Source organism: Eucalyptus grandis, chromosome 2, assembly GCF_016545825.1.
Source record: "Eucalyptus grandis isolate ANBG69807.140 chromosome 2, ASM1654582v1, whole genome shotgun sequence".
NCBI classification, from domain to species: domain Eukaryota; kingdom Viridiplantae; phylum Streptophyta; class Magnoliopsida; order Myrtales; family Myrtaceae; genus Eucalyptus; species Eucalyptus grandis.
In genome coordinates this window covers 1,487,432-1,511,899 of record NC_052613.1, presented here as the reverse complement: position 1 = coordinate 1,511,899, position 24,468 = coordinate 1,487,432, and the positions used below count along the sequence as shown (strand labels likewise).

Below are 24,468 nucleotides of genomic sequence, written 5' to 3'. Positions count from 1 at the left end.
TGTGATTGTTGACAGTATTGCCAAGCCACTGAAAATTTATTGTGATAACTCCTCTACAGTTTTCTTCTTAAAGAATGACCAGTATTATAAGGGTGCTAAGCATATGGAAATCAAATACTTATCTGTTAAAGAAGTTTAGAAATAGATAGTGTCGATCGAGCATATTAACACCAACCTTATGATAGCAAATCCCTTAACAAAAGAACTGCCACCCAAGAATTTAATGACAATGTTGAAAAGATGAACATTATTGGACATCATTAATTGTTGTAATATGATTGCATTAAGTTTATGTATTTGACACTCTGAGCTCAATTATGTGTTTATGATTTTTCCTATTTTCTATTTAGTATACATTATGAAAATAAATTAATGTCAAATAGGATAGTCTCTAACAAAGACATTATGATTGGATCATTACTGTACTTCTCATTTATAGATCTTGTTAAGTAGAGAACTATGTTGTCGTACATGGAAGGGACTATGTGGATTAATGACATACGATCGTCATGACTCGCATTAGTTTTCTTTACGTAATTGTGATTATTATGTAATAGCCAATTTAAGGAAAATTTTAGCATTATCTTGTTGTGCACATTGTGGTCTTTATTAAACCATGAAAGGAATGTCGTATGGGTCAAGTGGGAGAATGTAAGAATTAATGTGTGATCCACATGATTTTAATAATTAATGGTTTAATAAATATTTAATACTAAAAATGTATTGGCTATGAGAAGTTACGATTCTAATGAAAGCATACAATCCTCATTGAGAAGTTACCATTTTTCTATGAAGAGGTGCAAGTCTCATGAAAGTTAATGGGTGCTTTGATAGAAGGCATCCCTTGATAATATATACATGTGTGTGTGTGTGTGTGTGTGTGTGTGTGTGTGTGTGAAAGCACCCATTGAATGTATATATCTTTGGGCTTAAATATTTTACAAGAACATTCTATTTCAGAAATAAATTGCCTTATAAAAGACAAAGAAAATCAACTTGAGTTCTTAAAAAAGATTTAATCAAAAGAATAGAAGAAAATCTTATAAAACCAAACATCATTGCTTCCCTACAAAAACACATAGAGAAAACTATATGTTCTATCTACCCAATGCCTTTTGGGAAAGAAAACATATCGTTGATTTACCTTATGAACATGACTTTTATATATATATATATATATATATATATATATATATATATTATCTTTCCACCCACGATGTGAAAAGAACATTGTATTCCATCCTCCAATCAGACATAATCCAAGGGAGAGAGACATAATCTTCATTTTTTGGGGAAAAGTGAGTTAAGGGAGATGGAAAAAATATTTCTTCATTTTTCTTTTTGAGAATCATGAAGACAATGAATGTTTTTATCTTCAAATTAAGGGTATCATTTTATGGATAAAAGTATGTCTTTGTGAAAATCTCTATTTATCACGACAGGAATCATGAAGATCAATTTTGATTCTATGTTTCGTATTTTTCGGACAATGACCATATTCATGTGGATGACGTTGGAGAATCAGATTTTCTCTTTGTTCTTTACGACAAAATTGTTAAGATAGTCAAGAAAGTCCAACATCTGGTGATTTTCCACTTTGGAGGGGTACTCAAGATTGAAGGGCGAATCAGCTTATTTCCTAGCATTATTAGTCGACAAGCAGGCGAGAAGGATATTAAAACATTAAACAGAAAAAAAAAAAAAAAAGAGATTCATCAGTCGTCCTTTTGATTTCCTCAATCACTTAAAACATTAAATAAAGATCTAACAACGTGATTATTGTGTAGCAGATATCTATCAAGCAGCGACTTGCTCAAGCAAGATAATCTCTTGTTAACTGGGGCATCTCTAATGATTAGTCAGAAAAGCATTAAAAATTCGACCTCGGGACACCAAATTTGCAAGTGAATGTCTTTGTCCTGGCCGAATGGATCATATATTTACAAGAAAATGTGTACAATTCTTTTTAAAATGACTGACATTGACGACAATGAAAAAACAAAAAGACCAGCAAATCAGATGGATTCAGTGACGTCCGTGTATAAAAACTAAGTAGGAATCAAATAAGAAGTACAGTTTAGCAATATCACATATTTTGCAATGGCTCTCCTTCAACAACTGTTTCTCCCAACGTGCTTGGTCGTAGCAGCTTTGCTGATAGTTCTCTTGAGGAGCAAGTCTAGGAAAAGAAAGAGCAACCTCCCACCGAGCCCTCCTAAGTTGCCAATCATCGGCAATCTTCACCAGCTTGGCAAATCGCCACACATATCTCTCCATCGCCTCGCGAGAAAGTACGGGCCAATCATGTCCTTGCAGCTCGGCGAAGTCCCGACCATAGTCGTTTCCTCAGCCGCAATGGCCAAGGAGGTGATGAAAACCCATGACCTAGTGCTCGCGAACCGCCCTCAGATCTTCTCTGCCAAGCACTTGTTTTATGACTGCACAGACATGGCCTTCTCTCCCTATGGCGCTTATTGGAGGCACATAAGGAAAATCTGCATACTCGAAGTGCTTAGCGGAAAACAGGTTCAGTCATTTGGTCATGTCAGGGAGGAAGAAGTTGCTCGTTTAATTCATCGGATTGCGGAGTCTTGTCCAGGCACCATAAATCTTTCCAAACTGATTGGGTTATATGCAAATGACGTTCTTTGCCGGAGTGCTTTTGGGAGGAACTTTTCAGCAGGAGGGGATTATGATAAGCATGGATTTCAAAAGATGCTGGAGGAGTTTCAGGAGCTGCTTGGGGGATTCAGCATGGGAGATTTCTTTCCTTCTATGGAATTCATTCATAGCCTGACCGGGATGAAGTCTAGACTTCAACACGCTTTTAAGCGCTTCGACAATCTTTTTGACGAGATACTGAGAGAACATTTGAATGAAAGCAGAGCTATGGAGGGGCAGAAGGACATTGTAGATGTTTTGATCGATATCGAGAAGAATGGTTACGGTGACATGCCCCTTACAAGAGCCAACGTTAAAGCCCTCATCTTGGTCGGTAAATCATTCTCCCCTATAGCTTGACATTCCATTTAAGTTTTTAGATTGCATTTTTCTCCTAGATTTCAAATCAAAATAGGAATAGATAAGATAGGATATGAAATTTAGGGATTTTGCTATAACAAGTCCATTGTTTATGAATTGCAATAATAAAATCAAATATCTTCATATCCCAATGTTCAATTATTTAGTATCAAAGGTATGTTAGTGTAGATGAACCTAAAAATGCACAAATGGAGATAGTAAGAATTTCTCATACTCTTGCCTACTTCATTTTTATTTATTTGTTATCTATTATTTTCCCTCTCTTTTTTATTTCTTTTATTTTTTATTTATTTTTTCCCTTCCATTTTCTGTATTAATTTTTTTTTAAATGTGAACTATACTAATATACCTAAAATATGTAACAGATATAGATACTAAATATATATATTGAATACATATTATGTGATAAAGAGAAATTCAATTATATAATTGAAAATAGGAATAAATAAAATTGAAAATTGTTGTTATTTTGACTTTTCAACTTTAGAGAATAGACGAGATCATGTAGCCATTTAATAAAAGGTTCAACTCAACTCAACCCAAGCCAAGCGATGTCTGGCCTAAAGAATTATACGTGCGGTCTTCTTTTGCTATGAGTACAGTTGAGCAACATGTTAGGCCCAACATAAGAGCTCGACTCGCCCGAGCCCCTTCCAATGATCATCTTCAATATGCCATAAAGTTTGCATAGCAAAGCATACCTAACATGCATGTTGCAGGATTTTTTTGCAGCAGGAACAGATACAACATTCATCACTCTTGACTGGGCAATGACAGAGCTTGTCATGAACCCTAAAGCCATCAAAAGAGCACAAGCCGAACTGCGAAGCGTCGTGGGAGAGAGCAAATACGTGCAAGAGACTGACCTACCTCAATTACCATACTTGAAGGCTATCATCAAGGAGGTATTCCGACTGCATCCTCCTGCACCTGTGTTACTCCCAAGAGAATCCATGGAGGACGTAATAATTGATGGATACTGCATTCCGGCAAAAACGCGTTTCTTTGTTAACGCTTGGTCAATAGGGCGTGATGCGCAATCCTGGGTTGATCCTGAAGCATTTCTACCAGATAGGTTTTTGGATAGCACCATCGACTTCAAGGGACAGGACTTCGAGCTGATACCATTTGGCGCAGGTCGGAGAAGCTGCCCCGCTATCACATTTGGAAATGCCAGTGTTGAGATTGCTTTAGCTCAACTTCTTCACAGTTTCGATTGGCAACTTCCTCCTGGTGTCCACCCAAAAGATTTGGATATGGAAGAAGCTTTTGGCATCACAATGCATAGGATCGAAAACCTTGTTGTCGTCGCCAAACCCTGCTTCTCCTAGACACAGGTGAACAACAAAGCACGCTGAAAATCTCCTCTTGGACTTGGTTTGATTATCCCTAAGCTTTTGATTGTTATGAAAGCTCCGAAAGGAGATGAAGCTAAATGCTATCTATCGTTGAAGAGTTAAGCATATGTTATATGTGCTTGGTCTGCATCGCTAGGGAGGTACTATTAGTTTAAGTCATGAACAGTCTATGTATTCTCGGTGTCGAAGCATTAGCTAGTGGACTTAATTATCACTAGTTAATAAGGGGCCGTTATTTCGGCCAAAAATAAAATAAGGAGGTGTTAAATAAGGTAGTTTGGGATTTGAACTGTCTTTCTATGTTCCATAAATAGTCTATGTGGTCCCGTTTGGTTCGGCTTTTGGGGAATGCCCTTGGCCAAATGCAAATATCTTTGGGGTAAAGGAGTTTTCGGGAATGCTTGGATGTTTGGCAAATTGGGCATTGGAAAGTGACTTTGGGGTAAATACCGTTTGGTAAACCCAACATTTTCAAGGGGCTTTATTCCATCGAAACTCCGATCAACGGCGGGCCAACCACCGGCAACCAGATCTGGCCGCCGACGAGGCTGGCCAAGGTCTGGGGAACCTAGATTTGGCCGCCGACTAGGCTACCTAAGGTCGCGCGACCTCGGGCGGCGCCGCCCGGCCTCGCCGGCGCCGGATCTGGTCCGCGCGACCCGTAAGCAAGCGTCGCCCGGGTTCGCACGACCCGGCGGGCGCGAACCCGGGCGGCGTCGCCGAGGTCGCGCCGCTGAGGTCACGCGGCTAACCGGGCGACGCCCGCCCGGGTCGCACGCCGCGCGACCTCGGCGACGCCGCCGGGTTCACGCGACCCGGGCGGCCGCACGGGTTCCGCCGCGCGACCTCAAGCGGCCGCACAACCTCAGGCAGCCTCGCCTGGGTCACGGGTCCCGCCACCCCTGGCGGTGGTCACCGGGGACGCGGGACCCCCACGCGGCGATGGCGGCTGCCGGGGAAGCCGAACTCTCGGCTGGCGGGGAAGACGAAGAACAGTAGTCGACGAATAAGGAAGGAGGAGGAAGAAGATGAACAAGAATCGATGAACGGTGAATGTGCATTTCCAAAATGCCCAATGCTCAAAGCCGGTCCTCCCAAAGATTGGGCTTTCAAAGATCGGGAATGCCGACATTTGGCCAAATAGCTTTCGAAAATGGTTGCCAAACACCAAATATTTTCCCCAAGGGGCTTTCGGGGCCGAAAGCCCCTTGGGAAAGCCCAACCAAACGGGGCCTAAGTCAAATAAGAAAAGCATACCTGAGTGCTCTCTCTCTCTCTCTCTCGACAAGGTAATTATGCCGAGTCTAGTCGTGACATGTACGGATCATCCATATCTTTTCCATTTTCCTAGTCTTTTCTTTTTGTCTTCTCTTCTTTTGGGTCATTTTCTCTTGACGCCACTTTAATGCCATTCATATTCACCTTGCTTATTTTACTCCTCTTCCTATTCACCTTCAAATGGTCGCTCACTTTATTGTTACCGCATCAAAGCTCCTTTGTTTTCACTTAATCAAGTCCTATACGCCGAGTGTCATTGTGACATGTCACATATGTCAACCAAAGATTTCCTTCAAAAAACCCCAACACTGGCATTGATTAAAAATCTGTTGTTTGGCATCAATCTTAAGACAGATTTCACATCTGAAATTCCTTCTGCCTTTGTTCCTAGTTTCTGACATTGCAATGTTTCTAACGTAGGTTCTACGTAGGCATTACGTGATCCGACATCCGCAATACAATTTCTTTGTTTACGTAGGTCCAACAAAGAAATCAGTCGGGGTCGGCATTGAGAGTCATAGATGCTGCAAAAATCAGCACATGTGCACTCGCGAACAATGTTAATAGCATGAGAGAGAACCCTTTATAGAGATAGGGGCACCACAGGATTATAGTGGGAAGAAGACCGATGAAATCAGCGATGAACGTCATGAACAATCTATGAACGGGTGGTACCTGACGAAGGTCCAGAGACACCTTCTAAACTAGTTGCAGAGTAAAATGATGCCTCAGCTACTTTTCTTATTCCGCGACATTTATCGAAGCATGAGCATGGGATTTCAACTTAACATTGATCACACTCGAGTAGAATTCGATATTTTGAATGGCCGACCTAATTTATGTGGAGAGCTATCGTTTTAAGTATTTCTTTTTCTTCTTCTTTTTTTTCAGCTAAAGTCGACAATGTAATCAAGAGAAGTCCAACCACGAGATAGAAAGGCCAATCAGCTCAACTTCTTAGGACTGGATTGTTAGGCAAAGGAGACCTATGGTTAGGAACGTTAGGTTTTGTTGGAATTTGTAATCCAACTTTTAGAATAGGGTAACATGTAGAAATCTAGTCTTAGGAGGTAGTTAAAGTTTATGGTTCTTGTTTATTTTGAGGAAAATTCCTTAAAAAGTCATAAATTTATTGCCTTTATACTAATTCTCAAAATCTTTATGTCAATTTAGTCATAAACCGTTTAACAATTTGCCAATTGCATGTTAAACTTTTTTAATTATGCCACTTTAGTCTTTGCAATTAATCTTGACCGAAAAAAGGTAACATGCAAGTATGGTTAACACTAGCCATCTTATGTGGCATAGTCTACATTTACATAAATAATTTTTTACACTTTTTTATTTTTTGAATATTTCATTAGTTTTATTTTATTATTATTTTTTTTTTTCAATTCTTGGACAATGAGGGCCATGACGCCCTCACTAAGCCAGGCGAGGGTCATTGGCCTACTCCGTGGCCAACAACTTCTACAACCTCAGCTGGCCAAGAGTTGCAAAAAGAATAAAAAAAATGGAATAAAAATTCAGAAAAAGTTCACAAAAATGCAAAAGAATTATTTATGGAAAAAATTGACAAAATGAATAGTTTACTTATTGAGTCAGCATTTTCCAACCAAATTAATTAAAATGATTAAATTAGCAAATCATCGAAATATATATGACAAAATTGACATAAGTAAAATGTTTACAACTATACTGACCACAAAAGGTATATGTTTAAATTGGTCAAATTGAGAGGTTTAAAATTGAATTTGCATGAGTATAATAAATTTACAATTTTTTTAGTAATTTTCTCCATATTTTATGGTAGTTAGGAATTATGGTAAATATTCTAAGGCGGTGGATGTGCTCTATAACTGGAGATGGGATTGAGCGTGGAGTAAGTGGGGAGTCATGCTCCACCGTGTTCGGAGCTCAGCATAAAATACATATGCTCCTCCATCATTACTTCTTCTCTTCTACGACTATTTTGTTAAAACTAACCAAACTATCCTTGTCCCTTAAGATCTTGAATTTATATACCTTGTCCCCTTCTTATTCCTCTACCAAATATATCCCACACACATTCACACTTACGCATCAAACCACAAACTAACGGTGACATCAAAATCACGCTCCCACAATCCAGCATTGATACCGGATATCCAAAAATCAACCAGTTTCCAGACGCACTTTTTGCAATTTGCATAAATGGGTTACGTGGAACTTCAACCTTCTTTCATCAATATAGTTGCTGTTAAATTCTCCAGAAAAACCAAAAGCATAACAAACTTCCATTTAATATACAGTAGAATAGTAAACCATATAAAAGGGAGACTGTATCGCAAGATCACGTTCACGCCACTCCAGATAAGCAGCTTATGAATAATCTTGCAGAAAGTGGTCATCTGTCAGGTTCCCATCGCATGGCACATCAAGAAAAGTCTTTAAAGGACCTAATTTCTCGGCAGATCTCGATCGAAAGGGAACTTTCTAATCTACGACAATTCCACGATCGATGAGATTTTTCCAAAGCCATGGGGCTTCCGACGATTGGCCTGTCTGTGGACTACTTATCGATCTAGAAAAGGAGGACCACAAAACCAGTTGTCCGCACAACAGTCCAAACAATTCTGAGACCAGTAACTGAGCGATCACTAGATAGTTTGGCAACTTGTGTCACAACAGCATTTGTATTTCCTGCTATTTTTTCCCCTATCCGGGTAGAATACTATCATAACCCCACCCAAGATGATTATCCCGAGGCAATGCTAAGGGGATAAGATGAAGGAACAAACGCCAACTTGCAACTAGGGCTGATGTCTTGAACCATGACAAACCTATCACGGTAAGTACCAAAAGAAAGGGTGACATCTGCTAACTTGACTTTTATTGACTAAACCGAAAGATTTCTCAGCAAACTGAGATGGTTTCTACAAGTCCCTTGTATAAGAAGAGACATTGTATACAGATCAAACAAGACCACTGTTGCAACATCACAAAACATGCAAGTTTCTCGTGAAATGGCAATGGCTCTCCTTCAGCATCTGTTTCTCTTAACCTTGGTAATAGCGGCTGTAATTGCAGTTCTCTTAAAGAACAAGCCTAGGAAAAGAAAGAACAACCTCCCTCCGAGCCCTCCCAAGTTACCGATCCTTGGCAATCTCCATCAGCTAGGCAAATTGCCACACATATCCCTCCACCACCTTGCAAGAACATACGGCCCAATCATCTTCTTACAGCTTGGTGAAATCCCAACCGTAGTTGTTTCCTCAGCTAGAATGGCGAAGGAGGTTATGAAAACCCACGACCTCGCACTTTCGAGCCGTCCACAGATCTTCTCCGCCAAACACTTGTTCTATGATTGCACTGACGTGGTCTTCTCCCCCTATGGTGCTTATTGGAGGCATATAAGAAAAATCTGCATTCTTGAATTGCTTAGTGTAAAACGGGTTCAATCATACACTCATGTCAGGGTAGAAGAAGTTGCTCGGTTAGTTGACCGGATTACAGAGTCTATTCCAGGCACCACAAATCTAACTAAACTGCTTGGTTTATATGCAAATGATGTTCTCTGTCGGATAGCTTTTGGGAGGGATTTTTCAGCAGGAGGGGACTACGACAGGCATGGGTTTCAAAAGATGCTGGAGGAGTATCAGGAGTTGCTCGGAGGATTCAGCATAGGAGATTTTTTTCCTTCCATGGAATTCATCCACAGTCTGACCGGGATGAAGTCCAGACTTCAGCACACATTTCAGCGCTTTGATAACCTTTTCGACGAGATACTGAGAGATCATCAAAAAGAAAACAAAGCTCCGGAGTTGCACAAGTATCTTGTGGATGTTCTACTTGATATACTGAAGAACGGTTATGGTGATATGCCTCTGACCAGGGACAATGTTAAAGCCATCATCCTGGTTTGTGAATCATTCTTCCCTCTTGTTCGGTATTTTATAACATCAATACACTTGTATAGCCATGCAGATGCCTTAGCGAGAAGAGACCTTTCATACGTAGCGTATGGATTTTGCAGGATATGTTTGCAGCAGGAACTGATACAACTTTCATAACCCTTGATTGGGGAATGACAGAGCTTGTCATCAATCAAAAAGCCATGGAAAGAGCACAAGCCGAAGTACGAAGCATCGTTGGAGAGAGAAAATTCGTGCAAGAAACTGACCTACCTCATCTGCCATACTTGAAGGCTGTCATTAAGGAGATATTCCGCTTGCACCCTCCTGCTCCAGTGTTAGTCCCCAGAGAATCTATGGAGGACGTAACTATTGATGGGTACTCCATCCCAGCAAAAACCCGTTTCTTCGTCAATGCTTGGTCAATTGGGCGGGACCCAGAATCCTGGGTCGATCCAGAATCGTTTCGACCAGAAAGATTTCTCAATGAAAATAGCAACGTTGACTTCAAAGGGCAGGATTTTGAGCTGATACCCTTCGGTGCAGGTAGAAGGAGCTGCCCGGCTATTGCATTTGGAAATGCCAGTGTTGAGCTTGCTTTAGCTCAACTTCTTCACAGTTTCGATTGGGAGCTTCCTGATGGGATCCAGCCTAGGGACTTGGATATGACCGAAGTTTTTGGCATCACAATGCACAGAATTGCCAACCTCATGGTTGTAGCCAAACCCCGCTTCTCCTAGACGATAGCAGAGACAAGCGAACAAGCTGGCTAGAAATCTTCTTTCCAACTTAGTAATCAATCACCCTTTGCTTGTTACATAAACATGCTATCTGTGATCTAAAGTTCTATAGTTAAGAATATGTCATGTACTTGGTCTGCAAATAGATAATCTCAAGCAATTTAAGTCAAGGACTAGCTAGCTTCTGAGATCATCACATACAAGCACACGCATATAACCCCATTTCAAATATGAAGCTTATAACCAGGCTCTCCTATGATATCCAGTCTGAAGATTCATGTTTCGGCATCAAAGCTCAACCAGACATGCTTTGGCAAAAAATTGCACAGTATTACCAAACTTATTCTTGCTACCAACACCCTTTCTCCAAAATATGTAAACCAAGGAGCAGACTAGAAGTAAAACCTATATATCAGGTCTAGCCGTGTCAAGTGGGTTGTCAACAATGCAGAACACTCTTGATGTTATTCTCAAAATAATGGGTTTTAAGAGCATAGGCCTTACTTAGAACAAATGTTGTCCCAAATAAAAAACTGCCCATGCGATTAAATGCCAAATAAAAGCTCCCTTCACCACTTGAGATAATGTCATGTGAAAACTGTGGCAATGGGCAAAGAAAAGGGTAGATAAAGCAGTAAAATAAATGAGAAAACAAAAACAAAGGCATTGCTGCATTAGTCATTGCAGGCACAATTGTCCCACATCAACTACGTACAAATTATGGGACCAATGTCCGACTCAGCAAGAGCTCAACAAAATTTCTTTGATGAAATACTGCTTCTCTCACCAAAAGTGGTCAAGATAGTTTGCAATCCAGCTAGTCTAATAGCCACTCAATTTGTCAAAACAAAGCCTAAATTGACAGCTACAAGCTGCATTCCCTTGCAGAGATGCAAAGGATTACAAAAGAAAAGAGAAGGGACTCTATTTTCATCCTATGAGCTACTTCCACCATTATGCTAGGAAAACTCAAGGTCATTATCTCATCGTCCAAAACTGAGGTCTGAAGGTAAATCAGTAACTGGGCAATTATTATCAGTGGGTTCTTAGCTCCTGAAGATAACGACCCAGTTGTTGCGCACCAAGGAATAAGGCATCAGCAACGAGAAAGAGCCCAACCTATACCAGAATGTAGCAACCAGAAATTAGTCCTTTTAGGCCAACAACCAGAAATTAATCTATCAAGCCAATGTGAGACTCATAATAGACCATGAGGGGACTTTTCACAAATCTATCAAATAGAAGAATTACCAAACGAGCAGAAAATACTAATCGATAAGCCCAACCCTCTTTGGCAGCTGCTGCTCTTTGTTGGTCAGTCCAACTGAGAATGGGTAAAAGCAGAAAACTATAAGAATGCATGGTAAAAGAAAAATCTGCTGCCAAGTTCTTTTGCATTTTACTTAATGATAACCATACTTGCCCAGGATAATTTTACAAGAAAAGGTAAAAAAAAAAAAAATAGTTTACTTCACCTTGAAGCTAGTCATATTAAAAAGTATATAGATCATCAAATGTATCACAAAGTCAATAAAAACCCATCCAAAGAAATCTATTTGCTAACTTACAAGCGTGGAAAAAATTTAGGATGCTTTGAACATGAGAGTTGGGACTGTATTGATCCCGGGCGCTATGTGCACACATCTCACCTTTTGAATCAAATCTATCCCAAGATTAGCTTCCCTCACAAAACTACAGTTTAATTACCTTTTTTCACTTTTTAGCATTGTGCATTCACAAGAATCCCATTAAGGCCATCCTTTTAGGAAAAACCTAGTTTTTTTTTTTTTAATGTACAAAAATAATTGAGAAATTCATAGTAAGTTAAAAATCATTGATATAAGTCGCATAAACATTTTCCAATTTACAAGGTCAAGACATGAAAGAAAAGAAGAGGAGGGGGGGGTGGGGGTTAACACCAAGAGAAAAAAATGGAATTTGGGAAGGATTCTTTCTTAAAATTATTTCTCAGAAATGTTGGGATAAGATAAAAAATCTTTGAAAAAGTTGGGATCTATCTTGTCATTTGGCCTTATATTTATCACCTAATACTGAACAGCCAGTCACAACCACACCCAGTCAACTGTTTGTGCTCATATAGATCAGGTTAACTCGACCTGAATTAATGCACAACCTCATTATGTTTTCAACCATCCAGCCACATGATCTATGATTATCTGTATCTGCAAATTTCAAACTCTGGCAGAATGTTCTCAATGAATCTTCTACCATTGCATGGCATATTGTAAGTTCTAGAAAGCATAAAGGAATGCACGGACAGAGTCTTTGAATGCATATCCTTCCGTACTCCGGCTGTCATTGTCAAGAAAATTAGAAAATAAAGTAGAAGCTACAGAACAGTTATGCAAATCTGAAGAAAAGGGCTCAAATAATGAGATATTTACCCCAGAAATTCCGAAACACCGCCAATTCCAGCAAATTTAAGAGGCTGGGGGCCCTCTCTGGGGAGATCCTGCTAAAAAATGGTCGCACCCACCATCATAACTAGCTTATCAACTCTAATCATGGATGAAGAATCATAGAAGATGCTTACCTCTTCTTCAGAAGCCTCTAGGCCACCTTGAACCCAGAAAAGATTTCTATAACCAGCATTGTATAGGAGCTCACAAGCAGCTAATGATCTGGGAAAAAGAAGAGAAAATGAAAAGAAATGAGGATAAACCATAGTTTGATTAATTGTCAATAGACATAAAAAGCAAGCCCACATCTGAGAACAAATGTGTGCAAACAAAGATCCTAGCCTGAATATCCTTACACTTGCATTAACCGTGCAAACACATTATTTTCTACAAGCCCTTCATTGTTACAATTCCAAGATTGGGAAACCATGGTTTGCTTAGATGCATGTTATGACCATGCTTCTGATGCGAAAGCAACTGGACGGGTTTCAACTGGAAGGCTTCTTATTTAATTGTCCAGTACTTTCACTGCTCCGCCAGAAAACAAAATAGTTCCAACTTTGCCACATCACTCAAAAGGTCAGCTTCTCATGAGAAAAGCTAGAAGCACATGATGGACTGTCGATCATTCTAGAGCAAAGCGGCATTCATTATGCATAGTGGATAATGAAATCAAGTAAAATTGGTTTCTTCAACAAAGGCATGTGAGCAAATTAATAAGAAACCAAAGCCACCCAAGTAGTCAGCATTGGATTGGACAATTTCGAGCAAAAATTCTTACCTCAAACCTTTCTGGCATGCAACAATAAGATCCGAGTCTTTTGGGAATTTTTCCTCAATACTTGGTAAGAACTGCCTGTTGAAGAGTAAATAATCTATATACTGTTGCATGTAACTAGGGAAAAAGAATGACAGCATGTATTTTCAGAACGAACTTGTTATAGGACAATGTAGGAGCACCACTCCACCAACCACCTACAAATACATGGAGAAATTGGTCATAACTGCCAATGGCCATTCTCTCTAAGTTACATGACATCACAATCTGTAAACAACAATCATGCCTAAAGCATCAAAGTCCAGCAACACCAATATCTTTCATTTCTAGCAGATCATATGGTCGAAAGAAGACTAATCTAGCACATTTTAAGATCCCAAGTAGGATTTCTTCGAATGTACAAGTGCTAGATCATAACTGAAAAAGATGGTTTTGCCAAAGACAGTCTCCTGTCTAAGAAGCAAGTAAAGCAAAAGACAGTACCCATCACAAAGTTTGTCATCTTCCTAGAAAGAGTCCCGGGATCAAATCCACTATTGCCATCAAATATGGGAATCCAAGTTGATCCTTTGACCCAAGCCTTAAGCAGCAAAGAAACAAAATAACAAGAATGGTTCAATCTTTGATAAGGAAGAACAATTAATAAGACAACCTCAACATACAAAATAAATAAATAAAACCTCTGTTGACAGTAAAGAATACAGCCACAAGTAAGGTGGCAAACGACATGCCAAATCCCACAGCAGGAGACAATCGTCAGATACAGTAAAATGCAATTTAATATGATACAATCCACAAGATGACAAGGTAGAAGCATTTTATTTAGCCAAAAAACGTAATGCAAATTTGACATTTAGCAAGAGTTGACTGAGGAACAATGCCAATTTACCAGCTTGCATAAAATTCTCCTAAGGTGGAGTTCATTTCAGGGCTCAACACAGATTTTGGTAGGAAAAAACTGAACAAACAAGCACTTGCCTTGCTGTGTTCCACAGAAGGGCGAACATCTAATAGGGTCTTATCTGAGAGTTGTATTGCATATCCAGCTTCCCTTGGGGTTAGACATTTAACCTTTTGTTCCCTAATCTGTAAAGATTCCAGAAAAAGCAGAGACTGAGGCACATATTCTGAAAGTAACCTACCACAGCTGAGGAAGTGATGGCTGCGTATTGTGTGATATACAGTGTCTCATTCAGCATAAGACAAATGTGATGATATAATAAGAGTGCTGACTTGGCCCTAAAGTACTGATTATCATCGAAAAGGTTTGACTTTTGAACCAGAAACACATGTTAATAAATGTCTAATTCATAATGCTTGCACAGACATGAATAGCCTAAAACTCAGTTTTTGGTTCACAATCTAGGGGCTTGAGATTATCCCATTCCATATTTAGAAAATGAAACAGGAAACAGCATTCATATGGCATCAAGTAAAACACCTACAACAAGAGGGCCCTAAAAGCAGCTAGATTTTAAAACAGCCAGTTCGATTCTCATTCTCCCCGTGAATTGTCTCTAGATGTAACTAGACTGAACTAAAAGCAGCTATTCGACTCTCGGAATATGAAACACGCTGCAAACTCCAATGTCCAAAAGTTGCAGAATTTAGCAATTTTCCAGTGGATACATGTGTGTAACTACCAGAGAATCCCATCTCTTTCGGGCAGCAGCCATATCCTTCATTTGCCTCAAGTCATAGTCATCCGTGTCAGCTATCATTCTGATAACACTCCGCTTCTGGGATCAAAAACACACAACGAGAAAAAGGAATAAGAGAGTCGAAACAAGCAAGAACATAGGCACAAAGTCAAGTTAAGCATCCACATTAAAGAAACGAAAGCAAGAACAAGACGAATGCTATCAGAAGAGCTTAACACTTCGACCCACCAACGAAAAATGACAAGAACTATGAAAAGCAAATCGACCCAGTTTCGCGCAAACGAGAAGGATGAGCAAATTACTGAACTTTATGGCGAATTGCCAAAGAAGAATTCAATCCGAGAGGAGGGAGCTCCATAAAGCCCCGTGAGTGCGTCTTCGTCCGCGAGCTGCTCGCGGTTCGCACTCTGCGGGAAGTGGCGGACTGCGAAATCGTGAGAGGGCCGAGGGAGGGAAGCCCCAGAGCTTCCATTGTATGTAATGCAACGGGACGTTGAAATGCTCTCCTTCGCTTTTCAGCTCTGTGGTACGAAGATTTGCTTCCTTCGACTCTGTCCTTGTTTGCTTGAGAGAAGCGAACGATGACATTTTCTTATCCGCATCGTTATTCGGGGACAATGCCGTATCGGGTTGCGAACATGCTCTGTCAGGTTTTTGCTCCTGTGCCGTCGCCGGCCCAAGTTCGGCTCATTCCAGCAAGCCCGCCCATCATTTGGGCCAGTGTCAGTTCTTCATGAAACTCACCTGGTCACCTTTCCACCACTCAACCAATTGAAGTGGATTATCTTAGATAAGCTCGGTTTATGGACAATCACATTGCAAAAATCTTCGCAAAGTTTGCATTTTTCTCGTGAGATAAAGTGTTGTTTTCACATATGTGATTGACTTGATTTACAGTTTTGTGCAATATCTTCTTATGAAAAGTCTTTCTTTTTTTTTCCTTTTTTAAATACTGAAGTGAAAAACCTATCAACATACAATGCATGGTGGATGAGGGTAATGAGCAATCAGATATGGCGAGTTTCGCTTGATTGAGTGAGTGTGATGAGCAGTCAAATATGATGAGTTTTGTTTAGGTGAACTCCATCTGTTGCATGGTGGGGTGAGTGTAGAGCCCCACACATTTGATGGTTCGGATCACATGACTCAACATGGCATGTATGGACTCTAAGCATGAACGAGCACAAGCGCTCTATAATCACAAACCTTTAGTTCATTCTAGAACCTTTTTTCTGGCCTTTGTGCTCTGGTTCATTATGGAGATGTTCCATTAGTTTAATTCCAAAGTTTCCTTATCTCCAGTTCATCGTACAATGACTGAGTGCTCTTGTCAAGAACCCGTTTGTATATATGATTATATGCTTCTCTCTTTTTCCAGCGAGATTGCACGATGGGGCCTAAGCTCTTCATGAACCTTATGTGCACCCTTCTCATGCCTCTTTTAGGGCCGGTTTGGATAGGTCATGGGAAGATAGGACAACCCAAACCAGGTAAGAATCTCCCTCCACACCCTAGGAGTCTCCCTCTCCTTGGAAATTTCCATTCTACTCGAGTCAACATGGACTGACCATATTGCTCTGACCCAACTCAATTCCCACATTGGTCCTAGGAACTATGGTTTATCTGTAGTCTCAACATTTGTTACCTTTAATGTCTTTAGAGGTTCCACTTGAAGCTACACCTCAATTTTGACATCATAATCTATTTGTTTTACCAATTGAGTCTCAAGATTCTTCTTTCGAAGGATAGCAGTTTTGTTGAAGATCATGTCAATATTTTTCTTTTCTATCTTAAAAGAAATAAGCTCAAAAGATCATGGCATGTTTTAGCATATAGTCAGCAATATCTGTAAGTTCCCATTTAACCAAGCACTTTAAACCTTCTAATAATTTATCACTACAAACTAAGGAAGAGGAGCAGGACTATGAGCATATCTCCCATGTTCCTTATTCTAGTGTGATGGGTAGTATAATGAATGCCATGGTATGCATAGGCTCGACATTTCACAAGCTGTGAGAGTTGTTAGCGTCACATGAAGCGCCAAAGTAAGATTTTATTAGGAAGTTGTGAAGTGGATTCTACATACTTAAAGGGGACAATAAACATTAGTATAGTGATGGTGAGGATGATAATGACAATGAGCCCATAGGTTATATGGATTTAGATCATGTTAGTGACTTGATGACTTCAAATCTTTAGTGAGGTATGTATTTACACCTATAGGTGATGCAATACGTTTTGGAAAGCCTCCCTACAAAATGATGCTGCATTGTCTTTGATTGAGGTAGAATACATGGCAATGACCTTTGTAGCAAAGGAGGCATATGGTTAAAGGGTTTTACTTTGGACGTTAGATTGGAGCAGAAAAGCATCGTTATACACTGTGACAACCAAGGTGCAATATATATAACTTATAATCTGATTTATCATAGGCAAACAAAACACATCTGCATTAAGGATCATTTTGTCTAAGATGTCATAGCAAGGGACAAGGTTTTATGAAGAAAATTGCAGTAGTTAGACATGATGAACAACCCATTCTTTTGGCAAATGTCAAGCTTTCATGGAGTTTAATTGGCATATGTAGAGAGTGAATGCATGTCAGGGCATTGGGATAGCTGCCATGGATAATAAACACTATGACTTGACTATGAAGTCAAGACAAGATGGAGAATTGTAAATTAAATTGGATAAATATCTTGTGAATAAATGAAATAAATATGGTCGAAAGCTTGTGAATAAATGAAATAAATATGGTCGAAAGCTTGTGAATAAATGAAATAAATATGGTCAAAAGCTTGTGAATAAATGAAGTCTAAATTGGACTTTTGTGAGGTCTTAGATATTGTTTTTTTGCCAACATTAATTCTATTGTCATGTGTGGAAGAAAGAAGCGAAAGAAAGCAACACGCTGGTCTTAATTTTTTTGAATCTTATGAGATTTGCTGGGACTAGTGCCAATTGTTTTAAAAGCTCAAACTATTAGATAACGACATGATTTAATATCTAATTATTCTAACACTCTCCCTTATAACTAGGCTAAACTTTGGCCTAATCTAAAGGCATGGAAAATATATAATTGAGGGGACAAATAGAGGCCTGAAAAGATTTAAACTCAAGATCTCTTGCTTTAATATCATGTGAGATTTAATGAGACCATTGACAATTATTCTAAAGTTTAAGATATTAGAAACAAGCGTGGTTTAATATTTAATTACTCTAACAAATCTCACAAGCTGTGCATGGGAGTCATGTAAGTTTGGCCGCGGGAGAGAGATTTGTTCTTCAGCCACAAATCATTTGAGAGATTTGTTGTTTGCTATTGAAGACAAATGGGATGGTGTATTTTTCACTAGAGGCAGTGAAGACCTCAATTCCCTTCATGTGCAATGGACTTTGAACAAGCAATAATGGAGACATGGAAAAATTACCTAAAAACTAAATTTATTGTAATTTTTCTAATTATGGAGACACCTTATCGGAAAAATTACCTAAAAATTCCTAAATTTATTGCAATTTTTCTAATTTTGTCTCAAATCTTTTGTAATTGTGCAAATTTAATCTATTTGGACAGTGTTGACATAGGACACTTGCCAAAGCACCAATGGATAATTTTTTAATATTATTTTATTTTAAAAAAAGTTTTATTATTTTTATTTTTTCTTTTATTTTTCCTTTTTTTTTTTTTTTTTTTTCCTCCTCCCTCCTTCTTCCCCTTACTCCAACGCCAAAAGGGAGGGCCAATCCTTGACCTAAGGCAGCCAACTAGTGGCAAGCTCGCCTCGCTATTAGCTAGGTAAGGCTAACCTCACCCGAATCCAATGAGGCAAGCCTTCGCTAATGGATCGGCAAGCTCGACCTCACCGTCACCAGGCAAGGGTGAGCTCACCTAGCCACTAGCAAGGCAAGTCTCGGCCAGATTGGTGAGGGTGACCCTGCGGTGGATCGGCAAGCTCAACCTAGCTTAGCCCCTAGTAATGCTCGCCTTGCGATCCACTAGCGAGGGCTTGCCTTACCAAATCTAGGCAAGGTCAGCCTTGCCTAGCAATAGAGAGGTGAGCTCGCCACTAACTAGCCACCTTAATCTAGAGATTGGCCCTTCCCTCTGACCGGTGGTTAGAGCAAGAGGAAGAAGGAGGGATGAGGCAAAAAAAAAAAAAAAAAAAGGAGAAAAAAAAAGGAAACTAAAATTTAAAAATTAATTAAAAATCAAATTAAAATATTATTTAAAAATTATTCCACGGTTGGACTGAATTGGTACGATTGTGAAAGGTTTAGGACTAAAATGACTAAAAAATTTGGATTGAATTGGGAAAATTGCAATAGGTTTATGACTTTTTGATAATTTTTCCTAATTAGAAATTTTCCTCTTCGAGCCAAATATGGATGTTATTTTTTATGTGGATTTTTTATTCGATTGATCCTAAAACCATAGGGTTTTTGTTCTACATGTTGAGATCTTTCCAACCATATATAATTTGTATAATATCATTGAGAATTGAGAGAGAATTTTAAATTTTAAATTCTAGGGTTTATACATGAAAATGTTCTAGAATTTTCAAATTACTTGCAATTGATTAATGTTCGTTGTAAATCATTGAATGGGTATTGTTATCCTTTGTTGCATTAAGGTAAGTTTTTAGGGCTTAAATTTAAGAAAATTGAATTCGGCCATGGGAGGCTTAGATCCGAAATTTTGAAGCTTATATGAGGAAGATTTACTCGTTTTTTCTTCATTTAATTCATTCTAGTAAATTATATTGATGTTAGAAGCAAACCCATGGGAGAAATTTCATAAAAAAATCAACTATTCTATGTTTTTTTTTGGGGGGAGTTGAAACCAGGTCATATGACCCGGTTTTGCAGGGTTTCGGGATTCCATTTGGAGGTTGAAGATGACCTCCAACCGGGCTCGGGCTAAAATATGGGCTTTAGCCCATATTCTATTTAAAATTCAGTTTCTGGGCGTGAGACCAAAATCTTGGGGCTTTAAATTCTCTTAGGTCGGGGCTAGATAAGCCCATTTTCTTCATTCTTTTCGTGTGGGCCTATAGCCTAAATTATGGGCCTTTTTTAATTAAAAGGAGCATGGGCTCCTACGAGATGAGCCAAAATTTTGGGCCTTGCGGGTCTAGGCCCATGATCTAATCTGGGCTACTGCTTTCAGGTCAAGGCCCGCGAGAGGGTCCAAAATATTAAAATAAAATAAAATAAAATAAAAATAAAAATTTTAATTTTTTTACAAAAATGGTTACTTGATAAATGCAATATGATCTTGAGAAACACATGTTGTAAAGTGCTTCATATTGTTTAATGAATTTTGGGCATAAAGTTTTTGATAAAAATTAAGTTCCTTATTGATAAAAATTAATATATATAATAACTCGCTCAAATGGGGTTATTGTGTATATTAATTTGGAAGATAGCAAGAATATTAATTCCCAAATTCAAAAGATGGGGATATATAATTGAAAAATATTTATCTGTCCAAATGGGATAATTTTTTTGAAAATTATATGTAATTCCCCTTTATGTTGTGATAATGGAAATGTATAATTTAAAGGATTTGTCTGCCCAAAGGAGATGGATCATTGACAATTATATGTAATTCTCCTTGTTGTTGTTACTTTATAAATTTCATGTTGTGGAAAATAATTATATATTATACACTCTACCCAAATGGGAGTTTATAATATACTAATTATTTTTATTGAATTGCTTATTGCCCATGATCTTATTGCATTATGTGACAAACAATTATTTTGCTATAAACAACAACCATGTCACGGTTGAAATGTTAATCGGATCAAATATTATTCTGTTAAAGACTTGGTTAAAAAAGAAGACATTGTGATCGAGAATATCGGGCGAGTCCATGTCAATTGATCCTTTAACAAAAGACTTACGACCCATTTTGTTTAAAGGACATGTAAAGAATATGGGTGTTTTAGATTTTTTTGATTTATTTTGTTAGTGGGGGTTATATAATTTGTATTTATGGATATTATAGTCATATGCAAATTGATAATGTTTTTATGATGTCTATTAAAGCATTTATTTTTAATGATCATTATTGTTGATTATGTTGCTATCCTTTCTCCTGTTGACTAAGAAATAGAAATATAAAACAGTATCTTTAAACAAATTTTAGTTTAAAGATGACTAGATGTCATTGATTATGAGATCTCAAGTTGGATTGTGATATAGTCATGCAATTTCATGTTGTTTAGAAATTGCGCTAGTAGAGTTTCATGTCGTTGAGAAATTACATCGAGGACCATTAAGAAATAGTATATATTTTGATTATATGTTGGCACTATTTCTTACTACATTACTAGGCTCATGATCCATGAAAATATAATGCTTATTATATGTGATTATGGAAGGTCATGTGTTGTGGTATTTTCTTAACACATTAATCTCCGCAATCCTATACTGAGGTTATATAGGATTTGATTGTTTTGAGATGCCGTTATTGGAATATTATTTTTTAAGGTTATAGCCACATAAAACAAAATTTTCAGTTATTAACCCCATAGTGTTGTTTTCAAATCTTTTTCAAAATAAAAATAAGTTAATTAATGTAACTTAAGTGGGAGAATGTTGGAAATTTTCTATAATATGTGCTTACATTAATTAATTGATTTTCTATTTTAAATAATCAGGTTAATGGATATTCCAATATTTGTTAAACCCTTAAGTGATTTTATTGAACTGGGTTTTGACATTTATTAATAATAGGCCTAGTTGAGCAATAAAGTGTAGGCAATTGTATTTAATTGAAGCCTGTAATGGGAAGGGTCCAGTTGATATACTATTGATTAGGATTTACTAGGTCCCCTTTTTAGCCTATAAAATAGTATGTTATACTACTTTAATCTCATTGAAAGCTGCTATACTAAAATAGATCATAAAAATGAAGATATGGCATTCCAATAGATCTCTAATTATTAGAGTGATATATTTTTCTTCAAGTGAAGTAATGGCTCAAACATATATACTTTAATTCCGATGTACTTATTGATGTCGGTGTTTTACGATCATATATGAATCCGATTTTTATTGATTAATAAGTTGTTTATGTGAATTAAGTTGTTTATATGAATAATTTTCTACACCACCAGCTTAGTGATTACCCTCACCTCTTGCTCCAAGCCCTGTCTAGACGCTATGGCCCCTTGATGATGCTCCACTTCGGTAGCGCGCCCATCCTAGTCGTATCTTCGCCGACTGTGCATGGAACATCTTGAAGACCCACGACCTCATTTTCTCCGACCAACCGAGGTTATAGCTTAGCCTGTCAACCATTGTTCATGCATCTTAATTCTCTGTTAGAGTTATATTTTCTAGCATTGATGATGGAGAAGGTCCGTGTGGACTACAGATATGGACATTGACCTTGTGCCGATTCGTGTCATTTCTTCGACTCAGGTCAACCCTGTTCGAGAGACCTCTGTACCAGCGCAAGGACGTGTCGCTGGCACCGTATGGTGAGTACTGGAGGCAAATAAGGAGCATCTGCGTTCTCCAGCTGCTAAGCAACAAGAGGGTTCACTCGTTCCGGACGGTCCGAGAAGAAGAGACCTCTCTGTTGATGGAGAAGATCGAGCAGCATCGCTCGGTGGACCTGAGCAACGTGTTTGCATCGTTGACGAACGACATCATATGACGGGTGGCTCTGGGGAGGAAGTACAGCGAAGGCACGCAGGGCAAGAAGTTCAAGGGACTGTTGGCGGATATGATGGGGTTACTGGGCATTTTCAACGTTGGGACTTCATTCCGAGCCTCGGGTGGATCAACAAGCTGACTGGTCTAGACGCAAAAGTGGAGCGGGTCGCGAGGGAGTTTGACCAGTTCCTCGATGAGGTGGTGGAGGAGCATAGGAGGAAGATGGAGGAGAGAAGCATTGGCGGCGGAGGTGAAGACAGGAGAGACTTCGTGGACGTTTTGCTGGAGATTGAGAAGGATAACATTGTTGGCTTTGCTCTTGGTGCCGGTAGCATCAAAGCACTCGTCTTGGTAAGCTCCCCTCTTTTCTCCCCCAACTATCTATTGCACTCAAATTTTTTTCCTATCAAATTAGATAGTCTTGAGCTCCTCTCATCCCAAAGACTCAAAAGATGAGGCTTTTCCTCACACTTATAAACTGACCACTAACCTCTTCCACAACCGACTTAGAATAAACCCCAACAACAATGTTGTCCACCCATATTTTTTGAAGAAAACTTTCTCCAACAGTTGTTTATAGAAGAATTACAAATATAAACATTACTTACATTTAATTAAAGTTATTTAATCATGGGTGATGTTATGTTTCTACCCTACAAATCATATAACACTAGATGAATATGTTTCCTAATTAGGAATAAAAGATATAACCATTTGTTCTTTTGTGCCTACCAAGATTAGTCAGGTAACCAAGTTGATGACTTAATTAAAAGAATTCTAAAGATTCAAATTACAAATTTATGTAATAAGTTCTCATTAATTCGAAAATATTCACAAATTTGGACAGTAATTTTTAAAATATAGTAGAAGTTATAAGTCTCTCTCTATATATATTTCGCCTCATTCAGTTGTAACTCATACGTTTCAAAGAATACTTGTGAGTCATAACTGAATGAAGCGATAAGCATCATTAGTTGTCCCTGATGGTTGATTATTAAGTACGCTTGTGCTTGTACAGGATATATTTGCCGCTGGAACTGATACAACGTACACAGTCCTGGAGTGGGCAATGACCGAGCTCTTAAGACACCCTCGTGCCATGAACATTCTCCAAACTGAGGTTTGCAAAATTGCCAACGGCAAGCCTAACATAACCGATGTGGATTTGGAGAAAATGCATCACTTGCGAGCAGTCCTCAAAGAGATTCTTCGCCTACACCCTCCGATCCCGCTCCTCATCCCGCTACTGTCCATCCGGGACGTCAAAATCCGAGGCTACGACATCGCAGCAGGGACTATAGTGATCACAAATGCGTGGACCATCGGAAGGGACCCCGGCACGTGGGACGATCCAGACAAGTTCAAGCTGGAGAGATTCTTGAACAGCTCGGTGGACTTCAAGGGACAGGATTTCGAGCTGATTCCTTTCGGTGCCGGGAGGAGGGGTTGCCCTGGTTCGTCATTCGCGATGGTGACTAACGAACTTGTCTTGGCAAATCTGGTGAACAAGTTCGATTGGGCACCGCCCGAGGGTCTGAAAGCGGAGGATTTGGACATGACCGAATGCACTGGTCTTACCATCCACAGGAAAGTTCATCTCCTTTCTGTTGCCACTCCATTCCCTAGTTAA

General features: G+C 38.9%; 3 protein-coding genes and 1 pseudogene across 5 annotated transcripts; 3 read left to right on the top strand and 1 right to left on the bottom strand.

Moving 5' to 3' along the window:
* Positions 1-2,086: 2,086 nt before the first annotated feature.
* On the top strand, positions 2,087-6,306 carry LOC104431453 (cytochrome P450 71AP13-like). 2 transcript variants are annotated; one of them, XM_039305757.1, is made up of 3 exons: positions 2,087-2,991; positions 3,762-4,379; positions 6,099-6,306. In XM_039305757.1, the coding sequence occupies exons 1-2, from the start codon at positions 2,101-2,103 to the stop codon at positions 4,371-4,373; spliced, it is 1,503 nt and encodes a 500-aa protein (XP_039161691.1). In that variant the 5' UTR covers positions 2,087-2,100; the 3' UTR covers positions 4,374-4,379; positions 6,099-6,306. The 2 variants fall into 2 exon arrangements, with proteins under 2 accessions (XP_039161691.1, XP_039161688.1); XM_039305754.1 differs by lacking the exon at positions 6,099-6,306 and having other exon boundaries at positions 3,762-4,527.
* Positions 6,307-8,380: 2,074 nt separating this feature from the next.
* LOC104417490 (cytochrome P450 71AP13) lies at positions 8,381-10,504 on the top strand. The gene is made up of 3 exons (XM_039307434.1): positions 8,381-8,508; positions 8,632-9,577; positions 9,694-10,504. The coding sequence occupies exons 1-3, from the start codon at positions 8,492-8,494 to the stop codon at positions 10,309-10,311; spliced, it is 1,581 nt and encodes a 526-aa protein (XP_039163368.1). The 5' UTR covers positions 8,381-8,491; the 3' UTR covers positions 10,312-10,504.
* A 447-nt stretch (positions 10,505-10,951) lies between these two features.
* On the bottom strand, positions 10,952-15,795 carry LOC104417459 (rhodanese-like domain-containing protein 11, chloroplastic). Of its 2 annotated transcripts, none has more exons than XM_010028737.3 (10): positions 15,478-15,795; positions 15,153-15,248; positions 14,488-14,595; positions 13,993-14,089; positions 13,667-13,706; positions 13,513-13,587; positions 12,866-12,953; positions 12,717-12,787; positions 11,563-11,635; positions 10,952-11,430 (listed from the first exon to the last, which is right to left on the bottom strand). In XM_010028737.3, the coding sequence occupies exons 1-10, from the start codon at positions 15,640-15,642 to the stop codon at positions 11,347-11,349; spliced, it is 897 nt and encodes a 298-aa protein (XP_010027039.2). In that variant the 5' UTR covers positions 15,643-15,795; the 3' UTR covers positions 10,952-11,346. The 2 variants fall into 2 exon arrangements, with proteins under 2 accessions (XP_010027039.2, XP_010027044.2); XM_010028742.3 differs by having other exon boundaries at positions 12,717-12,784.
* Positions 15,796-22,270: 6,475 nt separating this feature from the next.
* Positions 22,271-24,468, top strand: LOC120290186 (annotated as a pseudogene).